This window comes from Lampetra planeri, chromosome 3 (genome assembly GCF_965212315.1).
Source record: "Lampetra planeri chromosome 3, kcLamPlan1.2.h2, whole genome shotgun sequence".
NCBI lineage: Eukaryota > Metazoa > Chordata > Hyperoartia > Petromyzontiformes > Petromyzontidae > Lampetra > Lampetra planeri.
Window position 1 is genome coordinate 29,725,963 of NC_136109.1, and position 16,190 is coordinate 29,742,152.

The 16,190-nt window shown below is 55.2% G+C and overlaps 1 protein-coding gene across 3 annotated transcripts; it reads right to left on the minus strand.

Moving 5' to 3' along the window:
• On the minus strand, positions 1-15,550 carry SNX27 (sorting nexin 27). 3 transcript variants are annotated; one of them, XM_078592657.1, is made up of 13 exons: positions 15,212-15,549; positions 10,427-10,658; positions 9,874-10,066; positions 7,954-8,018; positions 5,793-5,897; positions 5,401-5,479; positions 4,879-5,042; positions 3,702-3,791; positions 3,335-3,484; positions 2,663-2,791; positions 2,336-2,395; positions 1,160-1,216; positions 1-223 (listed from the first exon to the last, which is right to left on the minus strand). In XM_078592657.1, the coding sequence occupies exons 1-13, from the start codon at positions 15,511-15,513 to the stop codon at positions 170-172; spliced, it is 1,680 nt and encodes a 559-aa protein (XP_078448783.1). In that variant the 5' UTR covers positions 15,514-15,549; the 3' UTR covers positions 1-169. The 3 variants fall into 3 exon arrangements, with proteins under 3 accessions (XP_078448783.1, XP_078448782.1, XP_078448784.1); XM_078592656.1 differs by having other exon boundaries at positions 5,793-5,900; XM_078592658.1 differs by lacking the exon at positions 1,160-1,216 and having other exon boundaries at positions 5,793-5,900; positions 15,212-15,550.
• Between the last annotated feature and the right edge of the window lie 640 nt (positions 15,551-16,190).

The following is a 16,190-nucleotide window of genomic DNA, read 5'->3' on the forward strand; positions in this document are numbered from 1 at the left end:
TGTGGGTGCGAGTTTCATCGGTCGCCTGGGTTCGTGGTCCCTTCGCTCAAGGATGCGAGAGGTTGTGGAGCGTCCGCTGTGCGTGCACACACACACGCGTGCGTCACGTGTGCGCGTGCGTGCAAGCGGGCGAGTGTATGTATGTGTGCGAGCTGGGGCGGCTCGGTGTTCACGAGGAGCAAGGGATGTCTGTCATCTGGTTGTTGGTCGGCCTGAAGATAGTCTGCACAGAGAGGGTGGGAGGGGTGGGAGGGCAGAGAGGGGACACGTGAGCAGACAAACTCGCGTGCAGAGCGGCACAACAACAGCAGCAGCAGTAGTAGCCACCGGCATTCACCATGAGGTGGCAGTGACATCACCAGTGTTTGTGCCAGGTGCACATTAAGGCTATCAAGCGAAGTGTGTGAGGCCCGCCTGCAGCTGGCAGATCACGGAGACAGAGCCAGCTGTATGTATGTTGAACTTCTTTCGCACCGTACATAGCCAACCGTGCTAATTGGAGGTGCGGGTGTATGGGTTAACCAATTGAGATGACTGGGACACACAAAGAAATACCTACAGTTATATGCATGCACCCACCCAACAGAAATCCGTACATCTACACAAGCACACAATGTAAATGCAATCTTACAAACGCATGCACATAAATACCAGTCGTTACACAGGGCTCAGCACAATTTGTACCTCAACTGGAGACTGCTGGGGAACACCGACTGGCACGGTTGGGTCCGTGTGGTGCAAAAGCAGCTCAACATACACACGCAGGCTTGGGCTGCTAGGTGGCCAGGCGATGGCAGTACAGCTACGAATGTTGTAATCGATCAGTTCGGACCTTTGAGCGTTACCCCTGGTCTGCATGGGCAGTCTCTGGATACTCTGGTTTCCTCCCACGAGAAACGACTCTCTCATTCATGGAATTTCTCAAACATCTCAACGCAGGGACCCTCCTTAGGAGCAGGTGTGGAAACTCGTTGAGGTTGTCTTGGGTAAATAAAAGACGCTTGTGTATAAAACCCCACACACATAGACAAGTACACACAAATAATCACACCCATGCAAATATATACAGCCTATACCAGTACTACAACCTACAAGCGCAACATCATAATTACTCAACGGCCTGACAGACACTCGAACACGTCACCACGCGGGCCTGTACCTTCTGCCCCGTCCCGTGTCTCAGGCTGTTCCTGTTGTCGTCGCCCTCGTCCTCCACCTCACACACGGCAACACAGACACCCCCACGTTACAGTCCTGCTGTCCGCGAGCGCCTATTAAGGCTGGCGGCGTCCAGTGCTCGCCATGCGCCCTCCCCTCTTCCCGGTGCTGTTGCCACACTGCACTGGTGATTATTTAAGGCCGAGGTGACCTAGGAGTGGCCCCATGTAAGCGGCTGCTGCCCTTGCTGCTGATTTTGCTGCCTCTATCAGGCGCTGGGGAACGTAGTCATGGCAACGGGCAGCAGTGCCGGCATGTTAACGAGGCGGACGGGAGAGGGAGGAGCACACACACACTCGCTCAAATACATCAACACGCTCAATTCACACAGGCTCACATACTTGCACATGTACACAACTCACATGCTCATGTGCGCACAAACTCGCACCATAGCTCACACACACCAACTCACACGGAATCCCATACTCCATGTCACACAGGCTCACACTTGCGCGCTCACACCGAAACTCGTGCTCACACTCGCGCTTGGAAAACAGCAACAGCCACCATTAACCACTGTGCGGTGGTGACATCACCCCAGGTGCTTGTGCCAGGCTAGGTGCACTTTGAGGCCATGTGACGTGTCAAAGGCTTGCTCAAAGGCGATTACTCGACAGGCCTGGGTGCTATGACAGACTTGAGATCACTGACGCACCACCTGCTCCCATCTGTGCCACCTTGCTGTGTTTCAGCCGCCCAGTGCTCTGCTTGTTGTGAGCACACACACACTCTCTCTCTCAAACACTGTCACACAGACTCACTCTCAGGTATGGTCCCACACGCAAACAAGTTCCCACACGCAGACTCGAGAAGACTCGCACACTCGCCTTTGTACTTCCAATCTCAGCAGCCCTATGATCCCGGGGCATTGGGGGGGATGAGGCTCACTCCGTGGGGGTCACGGCCGCCACGTGCGCTCGCTCATCACTGCCGTGATGGTGGCGATGGTGACGATTCAGATGACGGTGTTCTGGGTGGTGATGGTGGTGGCAACGGTGGTAGGAGTGGTAATGGAAGTGGCAACGGTGGTGGTGGGGATGGTGGCAGTGTTGAAGGTGGAAGTGACAGTGGTTGCAGTAGTGACGGTGATGCTGGTGACGGCGGTGGTGATGATCACCTCTTTTTTCCATTTCAGCTCGCAGAAGATCCTCTCAAAGCACTCGTGCATGTAGTTATACTGGGGGAGGCATGTGCACACACACGAACCCACGCACACGTGTACACACACAGTGAGCACAAGAGGCCCCTTGGGCCTAACGCGTGAAACTTTATAGCACGTGTTGGTATACTGCTAGAAGTGTGTGTGTGTGTCTTTGTATACTGGCATACTGCCGCGACTAATGTGTGTGCGTCCGTGCAGATGCAGGTATACTACGAGAGTGTGTGCGGCTTAGTACACAGCGTGTACTCGTGTGTTGTACAGATGTGTGCATGTGTGGCTCACGTAGGGAGTGAAGATCTTCACCCATCGCGGCTTCTTCTCGCCGCGGACGTACTCGAAACAGAACGCCATCCCCTCCTCGTCCGTGTCCCACTGCCGCATCTCGGCCCACTCAAACGAGATCACCTGGTTCTGCAGGCACGCACGGGTACACGGGTACACGCTTACATGTGAACACGTATGCAGGTACTCGCCGAAAGGTGAACATGCGCATGGGTACACGCCTGCACGTGAACATGCACATAAGTACATTTCAACAGGTGAACACGCACGCCAAGACCCTCCCCTTAGCCATAAGGGACTGTTTGGGAAAGTTCTGTTAGCGAATACCTATGAAGGCCGTCACGGCACACGTGGGGGTGGGTGGTCAACACCATGCCTGGCCGCCTCCATCTCCCCTGTGCCGATGTTTTATACACACCCGGCCAGGTACTTATTTAAAACCGAGTCGACCTAGGGGACGTCAGGTTCACAGCACATTAACCAATGCGCAAACACTCCCCATAACACACACACACTGACAACAGCACAGGGAACACTAACAGCAACGCCCAACACCACTCGGAAGCCAACACTGAGATCAACGCGACCCTGAGAACCCCGCTCCCTCGCGTGACCCCGTGAGGCCGTGACCCCGTGAGGCCGTGACCCCGTGAGGCCGTGACCCCGGCTGACCTCGAGCTGGCCCTCCTGGGTGCAGGCGTGCAGCGAGAAGTGGTGCAGGCCCACGGCGGCCACCACATGGCCCTTCCTGCGCGAGTCGCAGGGGCAGTGCGGGAAGGCCACCTCCCCGTAGCCCTCGCAGCTCCGCACCAGCGCCAGGTACTGGGCGCGCCACCGCACAGCAACGTCAACAACATCACCGTCAGCATCATCAACGGCATCATCAACGGCATCAACAGCATCATCACCAAGAGCATTGGCACCATTAACAGCTTCATCAATAGCATCTGAATCATCAACATCGTCAATCAACATCATCGAAAGCATCATCACCATCATCAGCAATAGCATCGGCATCATTTACATCTCCGCGTGTCACCTGCAGCTTCTTCTGCTGCTCTGTGAACTTCTGCAGCTGGTAGGATTTCTCCCCGGGCTGCACACGGCCCTTCCGCACGTCCTCCACCGCCTGCACATGCACACAAAGATCCCCCAGGTAGCCTTGAGCAGACCGTTGGGGAAAATGCTGCAGCACCTATGAAGGCTGGCATGCCACACGAGGGAGTGGATAGCCAATGGAAAAGCCCGACCTCCATTGACTCCCAAGTTATGATGTTTACATACCATACCAGGAACTCATTTAAGGTTCAGTCTGTGTAAGGGAGGCTCAGGACCGGTTCAAATATTCACCACTGTAATTGTGAGAGTGGGAATTGACCTCGGGTTGCCAGGTTCGAATTGCAGTGCACTGACCACGACACTACTGCTCCCCTTTGTCTTTGTGAGTGTAGGTGTGAGCGAATGCAGGTGTGTGTAGGTGAGTGTAGATGGGAGGGAGCGAGAGCAGATGTGTGAGGGCGTGAGCGAGCGTAGGTAAGCAAATGGAGGTGAGCGAGTGTAGATGAGCATGTGTGGGTGAGCAAGTGTGGGTGAGCAAGTGTGGGTGAGCGAGTGTGGGTGAGCGAGTGTGGGTGAGCGAGTGTGGGTGAGCGAGTGTGGGTGAGCGAGTGTGGGTGAGCGAGTGTGGGTGAGCAATTGGGTGTGGGTGAGCAATTGAGTGTAGGTGAGCGAGTGTGGGTGAGCGAGTGTGGGTGAGCGAGTGTGGGTGAGCGAGTGTGGGTGAGCGAGTGTGGGTGAGCGAGTGTGGGTGAGCGAGTGTGGGTGAGCGAGTATAGGCGAGCGAGTGTGGGTGAGCAATTGGGTGTGGGTGAGCAATTGAGTGTAGGTGAGCGGGTGGAGGTGAGCGAGTGTGGGTGAACAATTGAGTGTAGGTGAGCGGGTGGAGGTGAGCGAGTATAGGTGAGCGGGTGGAGGTGAGCGGGTGGAGGTGAGAGGGTATAGGTGAGCGGGTGGAGGTGAGCGGGTGGAGGTGAGCGGGTGGAGGTGAGCGGGTGGAGGTGAGCGAGTATAGGTGAGCGGGTGGAGGTGAGCGGGTGGAGGTGAGCGGGTGGAGGTGAGCGAGTATAGGTGAGCGGGTGGAGGTGAGCGAGTATAGGTGAGCGGGTGTAGGTGAGCGAGTGTAGGTGAGCGGGTGGAGGTGAGCGGGTGGCGCACACCTGGTGGTAGAGGTAGTCGAGGGCCGTGGGGCTGCTCTGCAGCAGCTCCTCGTGAGCGGGAGTGAACACCCACTTGCGCACGGCCAGGCAGGTGCCAGACGCCGCCGACGTGTAGTTCTGCACGTACAGGTGGTGCGGGAACTCGTTGGGCGCCAGCTTGCGCTCTAACGGCGGGAGGGGGGGAACGTTAGTCACCCCAATGAGCAAGCAGCACGGTCGCTCGTGCGCCACCGCACGCCGCCACCCAGCAGCAGCGCCAGCGCACGCTGCACCACGGCGGGCGATCTCCTAGGTAAGCGCATCTCGAGACTAAGTGAGGCTTCTCTGGATAATAAAAATCATATCATATAATAAAAACACACACGTATCCTTTTGTTCAAAAGACGCTTAATATTAAACACTCCTTCAAGTATGCAGTCGATTAAGGTTATATTATACGGTGACGTTTTGTCAAGTAGCCGGTTATCTAATTAATTTGGCCAAACAGGCGAGGATCTTGCACCGTGGGAAAACGTCTCGTACCGAACGAGTGGTCCATGACCTCAAACAAGGCGAAGAAGTTGATGGTCTGTGTCTCCATGCCGACTTCCCGCACCACCGCCTACACGAGCACACACGGTAAACACACGCGCACACACAGGTGCACGCGTAAACATGTGAGCGTAAGTTACAGCGTACGAGAGTGTTTTAACGTGTTTATTAAAAAGTGTGCAACTTTGTGCGTCACAGTGTACGAGTGTGTGTCAGAGCATTTGAGCGACAGTATGAGAACGTTAGTCAGGAGAGCGAGTGTACAAGTGTGTGTGCGAGTGTGCACGAGTTTGTTCGTGAGCGTGTGTTAAAGTGTGTGCGAGTGCACGAGTTTGTTCGTGAGCGTGTGTGAGGGTGGTTGTGATTGTCTATGACGCACGCACCTTGTACACCTGGTCGGTGGTGCTGTTCTTCTTCACCGACACCGTTGCCGTGCTCTTGTTGGGCAGCTCCACGCGCAGGTCCACCTCCGCCACGCCACTGCCGCCCTGCTTCAAGACCCCCCCCCCGTATAGCCTTAATGGACTTGTGGGACAAGTGCTGTGAAGCGAGCACCAATGAAAGCCGGCACGGCACACGAAGAGGTGGGGGGGGGGTTGAGGGGGGGGGTGTGGCGGGGGGGTTGGTGAGGGGGGGGTGCGTGACGACCACCAATACCCACAGCCAACTGTGTCTCCCTGCTGCCCGAGTGTGACGCTCGGCGCCGCTGCTGTCGCTCGCGCTACCCCCTGCACCGTTCAGCGTAGACCCAATTTTGTGAATAAATGTTGAAGTTTATTGAAATTATGAGCTTGGGGCTCCATGCCGAACAACAAGACCCGGAGTAGGAGCCCCCCCCCCCCCCCCCCACAGCTAAAGCGGAACCTGCTCCCTCTAATGGCCCCACCCCGTCCGGGTTGTAAGAGAATTAAAACCCTCGCCAAGCACCGATATGCGTCATGACGAGGATATGAAACTGGATCGCCACTCCCCGCACGCGCACACACGCACGCACACATCGTTACTGGCACACTCACGTTAAAGTTGTCGTCAGTCACTACACAACACCCATGAACATGCTCCCTTGCGGCATGGCTCATCTTTTGTGACAGGAGCCCCTCTAATTGTGTACAATCTGATTAGACTCAACGTTACACCTCTGCGATCCCTCACTTCCTTCGACGCTTGCTGCAGAATCCTCGAATTGCCCCGGGGCAACTGCCCACACCCTTTCTCCTACGCCCCCCCACCAAGCCCCGCGTGGGTCGCTCCACCACAACTCGCACGCACACACCGCCCGCTTGCCCTCTGCTCGGACGGTTTGCTACACGACCGATTAACGTTCTAACGTTTACAAAGAACGAGCATTTACAATTCTCATTTCTGCTGTGGACATTTCTAAAACGGTGCGTTCAGCATTGTTTGGTTCACACGCTGGAATTCCCCGTGGCTCTGCTCCGCTGATTTAAACCGAGGCCCTCTCCGCGTGGAGAGGGAGAGAGGGGGGGCGCAGACTCGCCGAGCGTTGACCTGCTGATAAAGGTCACTCATCTCAGAGATCTATTCCCAGGGCAGCCACACGCAACAGCAGCGCCGTGTTAAACCGCCCTTACTCCACGCATTGCGTCACCCTCGCTACTCTACACTCGACCTTCAAGCTGGGGGGGGGGGGCTGCGGGATGCTGCGACTATGGGGGGGGGGGGCGATTTTCAGCACAAGAAGAAGCAGCCGAGAGCAGCTTCAGGTCAGACAAGACCCCCCCCTCCCCCACCCGTCTACCTACCCCTCCCCCCGCGTGACAATGCGGTCTGGTCACCACGGAAACCGGATGACGTCACCCCTTCCCCGTTGTAACAGTCGCTATTCAGGTTGCACAATGGCTGCATCAACACGAGCGGCACACAAACACTCGCTCCCCGCACGCAGGCTCCCCGCACGCCGATGCACACACATACCAGCACATGTGCGTAGCGTTCACAAAGTCCCCAACACAGCCATGCCTGGTGTGCCGTAGTGTAAAGATTAGCACTGGGGAAACAAAGAAGGCCTGGAGCAGTGCGAGCCACACCACCCTCACTTGCACTGTAGCAACCTTAATAGGAGCTCGCGAACAGCACTTTCTCCCACCACTATACACGAGATTTTTGTGTGTTTTTGTGTATACATGGTTGTATGAGATGGTGTGTGTGGGGAGCGGTAGTGTAGCGGTCAGCGCGCTGCGCTATGGACCTGGCCGCCCGAGTTCGATTCCCGCTCACGGCCAACACAAGTGACAATTATCTGAACCGGTCACGGGCCTCCCCTAGGTCGACTCAGCCTCAAATGAGTACCTGGTGCGGTGTGTAAACATCTCCACTGGGGAGACAAAGGCGGCCGAGCGTGGTGTTGGCAGCCCACCCCTCGTGTGTTGTGCCGGCCTTCATAGGTGCTCACAAACAGCGCTTGCCCCAACAGTCTGTTCAGGCTGTACGGGGAACTTGTCTTTGATGGTGTGTGTATGGCGGTGAGTGCCAGTGGATGTTCATGTACGGCGACGAGTGTGAATGGGTGTGCACGGTACTCACATCTGCCGACTCGGACAGGAACTCCTGCATGATGTCGCTCTCTCCAATGACGCGCACAGCACAGACTGTGGGCGACACACACGGCGGGTGAAACACGGAGTAAGCCACGTGGGTGACACAGAGAGACAAAACGTCACCTCTATCGGACACCACCGAATGTGGCTGGTGGCAACTCTGGCGCCCGCCGCGACATGCTCACATGGCGACTGCGGTGGCACAGCAGCAGCAGTGTCCCTGCAGCCCCGTGGGAGCAGTGGCGCTGCCCGGTCGAGCCGCTCCCGGCACCAACGACAAACTAACGGGACGAGGAAGTGCGTCTTGAAGGAGCTGACCATGTCACCCTGTGGGCTGATGTAAAGAATAATAATGCCCTTGATCTACCGTCCGTTTGGATGCCGGAGAAATTTCACCAGAGTTTGGCTGCTTTGCGTGGGAGGAACGTGCGTCGTAAACTGAGAGACAAATGCGACATTCAAAGTTCCGGAAGATACATTCTGGAATCTGTTGCAGCCCCAGGTTACAGAAGGGTTAGGTTCCCGAGAACAATCCATAACCCACATTTTCCGTATGTTGGAAATAGTTGTGCCTCCCCTACCCGATTACTAGCTTGTTTTCTCTCAGTACCCGCATTGCGCTGTCGTCCGTTTTCTATTGCTGCCCGTATCGTATCGCTGTACATACGCTCAGCACTTCCTACGATTCTTTCTTTCATTGAATATCTACCCCAACACTACCTATAATTAAACTAATGGAACATACTGTATCTATATTTTTGTGAATAACACGAAACATTTTAATATTAATTGTTAACAGAAAGCAGCCACGCCCGAATGTTCGTTTGCCTTACATTTGGCTACGCCTAGACTTCTCCGATCGCTGTTGGCCGAGATCATAAGCAATCGAAGTGTAATTGTGTTAAATAAAGTACGCACAGTAAATAACTCATTAAATAAACATAAATGGAAGAAAACTAGCAATAGAAATATGGGAAAAAATTAATTGTTTTATAGAAAAAAACAATGATGTAATACAACAAAAGTAAAATAATTACGTAACGCTACAAAAAATTCCATTTACCTTAATCCTGGTGAAGCTTGGGCTCAGTGAAGGCGGCGTTTTGGTGGAGCGCATCGTAAGGCAGGGCTTACACCTCGCTCCGCCGTATTCATCCTCAACCTCACCGCGCTGTACTGTTTGCGCTTACGTAACTAACGCAAAATAATCCGCATGTTGAATTTTATTTTTACATGATTTATGGGAGCATTTCCGTAAGGTCGGATTTCCGTAAGTCGGGTCTTCCACAACCCGGGGACTTGCTGTATTGGACAAAAATCCCAATATTCATTAATTTGAACCTATCTACGTGACTTTACCGAAAGACCCAAAGAATATGAATTCCTGCAGTCACGAAAGCTTTAAGTCAAGATTTCACCCAGAAAGTACTTGGTGAGAAACAAAGCCCTGCTGGTATCTGTATCTGAGACACGGCGGTGGCGTTCCTGTGTGGTGCAACGTTTGAGATGGGTGGCTGTGGTTGCGCTCAAGGCTGTTACTAATTAATCTGGCCGATGGCAACCCAAGACAAAGACCGTGGGGGACTTGGGGGTGGGGAGGAGGGGAAGGATGGGGAGGGGTCTTGGGGAGGAGGAGAGGGTGAATACAAAAAAAGTGGCAGGAGGATGGGGAGAGGAAACTGCGGAAGAGGGGGGAGAGACAGGAGGATGAAGAGGGGGAGGAGAAATAATGAGGTGGGGAGGAAGAGGCGGAGTCTCCAGGAGTAAGAGGATGAGAAGAAGAGAAGGAGTTGACGGTGAAGGAGGCTGGAGATTGGTCTTCAGTAGGAGGACGAGGAGTGGAAGATGAGGAGGAAGCGGAGCAGTCTCGGGGAGGAGAGGCCAGAGAGGAGGGAGGGGGTCCCACCTCGTTCGAGGTACTCCTCCAGACCGCGGCGCCGTGCGTCCAGCTGCTGCTCGGAGAGGGAGAACGGCCACTTCCCCGGGAGCTTTGGGAACCCGAAGTCAGAGAATTCGCGCTTCAGGTTCTGGTGCAGGATCACGAACTCACGGAAGCGGCGCGAGCAGAGCTGGCGCCCCGCCATGTAGATGTTAAACGCCTGCGGGGATAGGGGACAACAACGCCACAACATCCCCGTCACTGCCATCGTCACCAGCAACATCATGGCCACATTCATTGCCACCATCGCGATCGTCATCGTCACGGTCATGGAAATCACCGGCATCATAACCATGGTCATCCCACGTGATCAACTCGCCAATCATAATAATCATGTTCACCACCACAACTCCCTCAACCCCCACACTAGGATAGAGAATCCAACCAGCGACCCCTGGATTGCAAGTCCAGCGTGCGAACCATTGCACCGCTGCGGTGGCTCTTTTTCCTCGAACGGAGACCAACGCAAATCCATCATCCAAACGTCACCGCGGCCGGCGCCTCGTCGCCAGCCCCTCACCACGAAGCGCTCCCCGTGCCGCTCCACGTGCTTGTAGCTCGGCACCGAGATGGGCACGGCGCGCTTCTCGCCGTAGTCGTAGCCCGAGTGGCCCGACGACTCGTCGCTCGGGTCGAGCCTCTCGGCCTCCTGCGGTGGCACCGACAGCACGGAGAGCACCAGCTCCCGCTCGGCGGCGCGGATCAGGTCCACCACCTGCTTGTGGGTAGCGCCCTCTACGTTCACGCCGTTCCTGCACGCGGCATGCACACACGCGGGCCAGTTTTAGAGCACCCGCTGCATACTGTGACGCACGCAAGCGCACACGGGTTCCGTAAACACCGGAGCGCACGAGGCGATGCAGTACAACACACGGGATTCACTGCCACAGCACCAGCGCCATCATGGCCATCACCGCACCACCACCATTACGACTGTCAACACCGCTGCCACCACCATCAGCACGATCGCAACCATGCCCAATTCTACCATCACGACCACTGCTGCCACCACAACCCTGTCAAGGTGTGCCCGCTCACGCAAGGAGGGGGGTCTCAGGTGGCACCAACCAACCTACTGGGCGACTGGCTCCAGCTCAACTGCACAACGGAGTCACACACACAGGACAATCTACACACGTATGCATGCTTACAGCACAAACCGGACTAAAACGGTTATAGCACAAACCACGCTGTCGAACACCCGCTGGCAGCAGGTCACAGGACAGACCCAGGTGCCATGGGTTGACTGACTGAGATGACTGGCTAATGCACCACCTGTGCCCCCTACTGTGTGAACCCACACGCACGCATGATAAACACAGGTGAACCTCACACACACTTACACTTGTTTACTCAGGAAAGCCTCACTGATTTTCAAATTCAGGCGGATCCTGTTAAGTTTTAGCTGTAGGGGGTGAACATTGCCTTGTTTCCATATTAAATCATGTGCGGTGCTGGTTTTCACATTTGACAAATTGGGACCAAGGTACACGATGGCCTAACTCTTCTTCACTGTGCATCACGAGATATTAAACGTCCAGTGTGGGTAAAGCAGACGGTGCAGAGTATTTCACGGTTAATCTACACCGCAGCGATTAACCAGGGGGGCCTGCCGTATTCGACCCGTGAACCTCTACCAAAGGTGAAAAACGCGCCACCGCCGGGCCTGGTCACCGGCCCAATGAACACGAACCACGCACGCACACACACAAATCACACACACAAAACACACACACACAAAACACACACATTTATCACACACGCATGAGCATGGGCCGCGATCACTCGCACTGCTGCTTGAAAAGCCCACAGGGTGTCGGTACGGGGGGAGGGGGCCTCAAGTCGCCCTTTGGCACTGCAGCCACGTGAAGTCGTGGCTCGGCGCCACTGCTGGACTTAACTAGAGCGCCGGCACAGCCTCACTCACGCGTCACTCGGGGCAAAAGTCCGTGTCATGTGCACGACCCAGCCAGCCACGCGCCATCAGCTGCAGCGGTAATATCACTGGCAGCAGAATCAGCAGTATCGGCAGCAGCATCCGTAATAAGACTACCAGCAGAATCGGTCGTAATAGCACTCTCAGCAGAATCAGTAGTAACATTGGCAGCATTGATATCAGCAAAAGTAGCAGCAACAGAAACACCAGTATCATCATCAGCAGTGCCCAGTCTCACGTGACCTCCCAGCCCAGGGGCATGCGGAAGTATCAGGGGGCGGCGAGGGCCTCACGTGGTGCGCACTCACCCTCCCCACCCCCCACGGGACCTGGTGAGATGCCACTCACCGCAGCACCAGCCCAAATGTCCACGCTGCCCTCACTGCCCCCCCCCCCTGCGAGCCGAGAGCTCCCTTTCGTTTCCTCGTGGGGATTTCCCCGTCCCGAATTACTGCTCCCGCATGACCCATTCCCTACCTCACATCAAAGAGCGAGTGCTCAGCCTCCGCTATTTATGGCGGCCTCTTGCTCATGAATCTCTCACAGCAAGAGCCTCGTAGAATCATCATTGTGGAATCACCATCATCATCCGCCAGCCATGGTCAATCCAATGCTGGGTGAAGGCGATGCAATGGTCCACGCAACACCTGCACAAGGCGAGGTGGCCAGCGGTAGAGTGAGCTGCACGCAATCGGCTGGGGCTTGGCTCAGCTCGTAACTCCTCCTGGGTTAATAAATTATGGAATAATAATGTGTGCGTGTAAGTGAACAGCGGTCAATGTCTATGGATAAACTCGCACCTGTCATGGAAAAGTAAAATTTCCATCACTGGCTTTGAGCTGTAATCAGGAGATGAGCACCGCCTAAATGCTCATTTGAGCAGAAAGTCACTTTGGCTTTGGAGCCACACACGAGTCGGCTTCATCACTCCATCTCCTCAGTGGACGTCCTCTCAGACGCGCTCCATTCCGTGGCTGTCACTCCATTTCCATTCTCGACTATTGGCCGTCGTGCTTCTCGCCATGACGCGTCCTATCCAAGTCCACTTGAATCATCCTTCACCGTGGCACAACAATGTTCAATAATCGTGGAGTTGGCAACGGCGACACACCGGCTCTCACGATGCTGTCTCACGGAGGAGAAAGAGGAGGCAGTGAGTCCCACCACAGACTGGGGACCCACCACAGACTGGGTCGGCCCCAACCCCGGGGGGCACGCCGCAACACCCCGACCGGCTCGGCTCCAGCCAAAGCAGTGACATCATCATCATCATAGCCATCAGCTGCAGCAGAGGCAGCAGCTGAGCCAAGCTCTTGAAATGGAAACTCATCCTTTGAGGATGATATATATACACACACACACTCATCTGCACGCTACAACACAAAATCAATATATCAACAAAGATCCTCCCCGTATGGCGTTAACAGACCGTTAATGTTGTTAGCGAGCACCTCTATAGGCCGAAATAGCGCACGAGGCAGTGGTGTGGCTACCACCACGCTCGGTCGTCTTTGTCTCCCCAGTGATGATGTTTACACACAGCAACAGCTAGTAATGTATAGCTGCATCGGAACCGGCGTTGGCCACAAGCGGGATTGAACCCCGGGTCGTGGGGTTCGCAGTGCAGTGCGCTAACCATCATTACATTACCACTCTGCGCACATATATAACATCAACACCCACCATCATGTCACACACCAACAAAGGACCCACCCCAATATTGTGTTTTTAAAGGTGTTGTTAGCGAACACCTATAGAGGCTAGAATGGCACATGAGGGGTGGTGGCCAGAACCACGCTCGGCCACCTTTGTCTCTCCGGTGCTGATGGTTACACACCACACCAGGTACAGTACTCCGTTAAGGCGACGCGCTCATTTCCTGGTTCGCCCATCAATAACAGCCCCAGGTAAAACAAACTCCGCTGTGCTTACAGCTGCATTGACACGTTAAGCGAACTTCTCCTGTACGTTACTTCTGTTACGATCGTCTTTACCCCGATCCTCGCACACTCCAAAGAAGCGAATGTATAATTTGCTGTAGCTCATTCTCGTAAATACGTTCGTCGTGATGCCCGTGTCGCGAGCAAAATCCTCGATGGCCGTGTGACGAATTGGCGGTGTCACCTCATCAGACTCCCCTCTTCGTACGTATGATGAGATCTACGTTTTAGAATGTCCAAGATAAATCCCCCCATAGCTTTAACACACTTTTGGGGAAAGTACTGTTAGCGAGCGCCTATGAAAACCGAAACGGAACACGAGGGGTGGGTGGCCAGCACTACGCCTAGCCGCCCTTGTCTCCCCACCACTGATGTTTTACACACCGCGCCAGGTATTCATGGAAGGCTGAGTCGACCGAGCGGCCCAGGACCTAGTTCTGATATTCTTCATCGTTGGTCGTTAGCGGGAAATTAGCGCTGGTCGTCGGATTCGTAGTTCAGTGCGATAACCACCACACCACCGCTTCCCCACACAGACGTATGTATAATCACACCCACACACGCAATCATCACTCCTCTTGTTGTTGTGCGATGATTTGTGTATATTTGTGGTATGCCAGGTATGAGATGCTGCTGCCGGTATATTGTTGGGAGTGTAATGCACTGCCAGTGTTATTGTTGATAATAGTACTGTATAGTGCCTCGCTGCACTGTACTGCTGGTGCACTGCCAGTGTTATTAGTAATATAGTGTGTGTGCCATCCGTCTAGTATGTGTGCTATTCGTCTAGTCACTCTAGTGTGTGTGCTATTCGTGATATTGTGCCATCCGTCTAGTGTGTGTGTTATTCGTCTAGTGTGTGTGCTATTCGTGATATTGTGTTATTCGTCTAGTGTGTGTGCTATTCGTGATATTGTGTTATTCGTCTAGTGTGTGTGCTATTCGTGATATTGTGCCATCCGTCTAGTGTGTGTGCTATTCGTCTAGTGTGTGTGCTATTTGTGATATTGTGTTATTCGTCTAGTGTGTGTGCTATTCGTCTAGTGTGTTATCCGTCTAGTGTGTGTGCTATTCGTGATATCGTGTTATTCGCGATGGGTGATTTAACGACCGTGTTGAGTCACAAGTCACATGGCGAGGATGCGGACTCCGTGCTCTCGATGTTGGCGCGTGCGAGGCGCTGATGTGTCCATGTTGGCGTCCGCGTACCGATGCTGGTGTCCCGTGTTGTTCGTGTAAAGTACTGCGAGGAGTACCGGCGGGAAACTCACCGATCACTCGGCGAGCACGCGGTGAGCCCCCGCTGGTATCCGTATCAACATCGCGTGCCGCTATTCGCGTGTTCAGCGCGGTGTGCGCGAGTGTGGACGGTGCTGCTGTTGTGACCGAGAGCGTGACCAGGAGCGCCCTGCCGCGGGCGACTACTCACACGGCGAGGATGCGGTCCCCCTTGAGGACCCCGGCTCGCTCGGCGGCGCCCCCCGGCAGCACGGCGCTCACGTGCTGCAGCGGCGCGTACAGCTCCCCGTTGATGCTGCGCAGCTGCCCGCCCTCGCTCACCTGCCCGCGCACGTTAAACCCGTAGCCCGTCTCCGACTTGACGATGCACACGACGCGCGGCCCATGCTGCAGCTGCTGCGGTTGCTGCGATTGTTGTTGTGGTGGTGGTGGTGCGTGTTGTTGTTGCTGTCGGAGCGGCTGAACCCGCGTTCCCGCCGTCTCCTCCGCCATCTTCACTGCGCTGCGAGGCTGGGGCGGGGGGGGGGAGGGGAACTTCCGGTTCCGCGTGCCGAGGGGGGGGGGTCAACTTCTGGTCGCGTGCTCGACCGGGGGAGAGACTTCCGGTTCCGCGTGACTGCTGCGGGAGCAGCTTCCGGCGGGAGGGGTTCCGGTTGGGCGAGATACCAGGGGGGAGGGGTCATTTCCGCGGGGGGGACGCGACTGAGGGGGGGGGGGGGCGGTGGCGTCACTTCCGGGATGCGGCCTCTGTTCACGTGTCGCCGCCTGGTGGACGGTACCCGTCCTGCACCACGGATCTCGCTCGCACGTGGCGAGCGAGCTGGTGAAGTGGTCAACTCGCTCCACGGGGCTTTGCCGCGTCACAGAGACATGGACGACTGATCGACCTCAGGGCCTGATGGCACATCCGCCCAATGTTGCCGACAGCCACAGCAAACACTCTGGCTTGCAGCGGAGTCGCCGTGATTACTAACAACGCCATCCTTACTGTGGCATCAGTTTTTTCATTTATTTCAGTTTTCAGTTTCATTTATTTGGTATAGCACTGAGCCATTCGGCTCTTGAATCAGAAACACAGCTCGCCTAAGTGGCTTCAAAGCACCCCGTCTCACGCTGGCCTGGGCATTTGTTGTGGACATGTGTCTTCCATTGCTTTGCTACCATCCCTC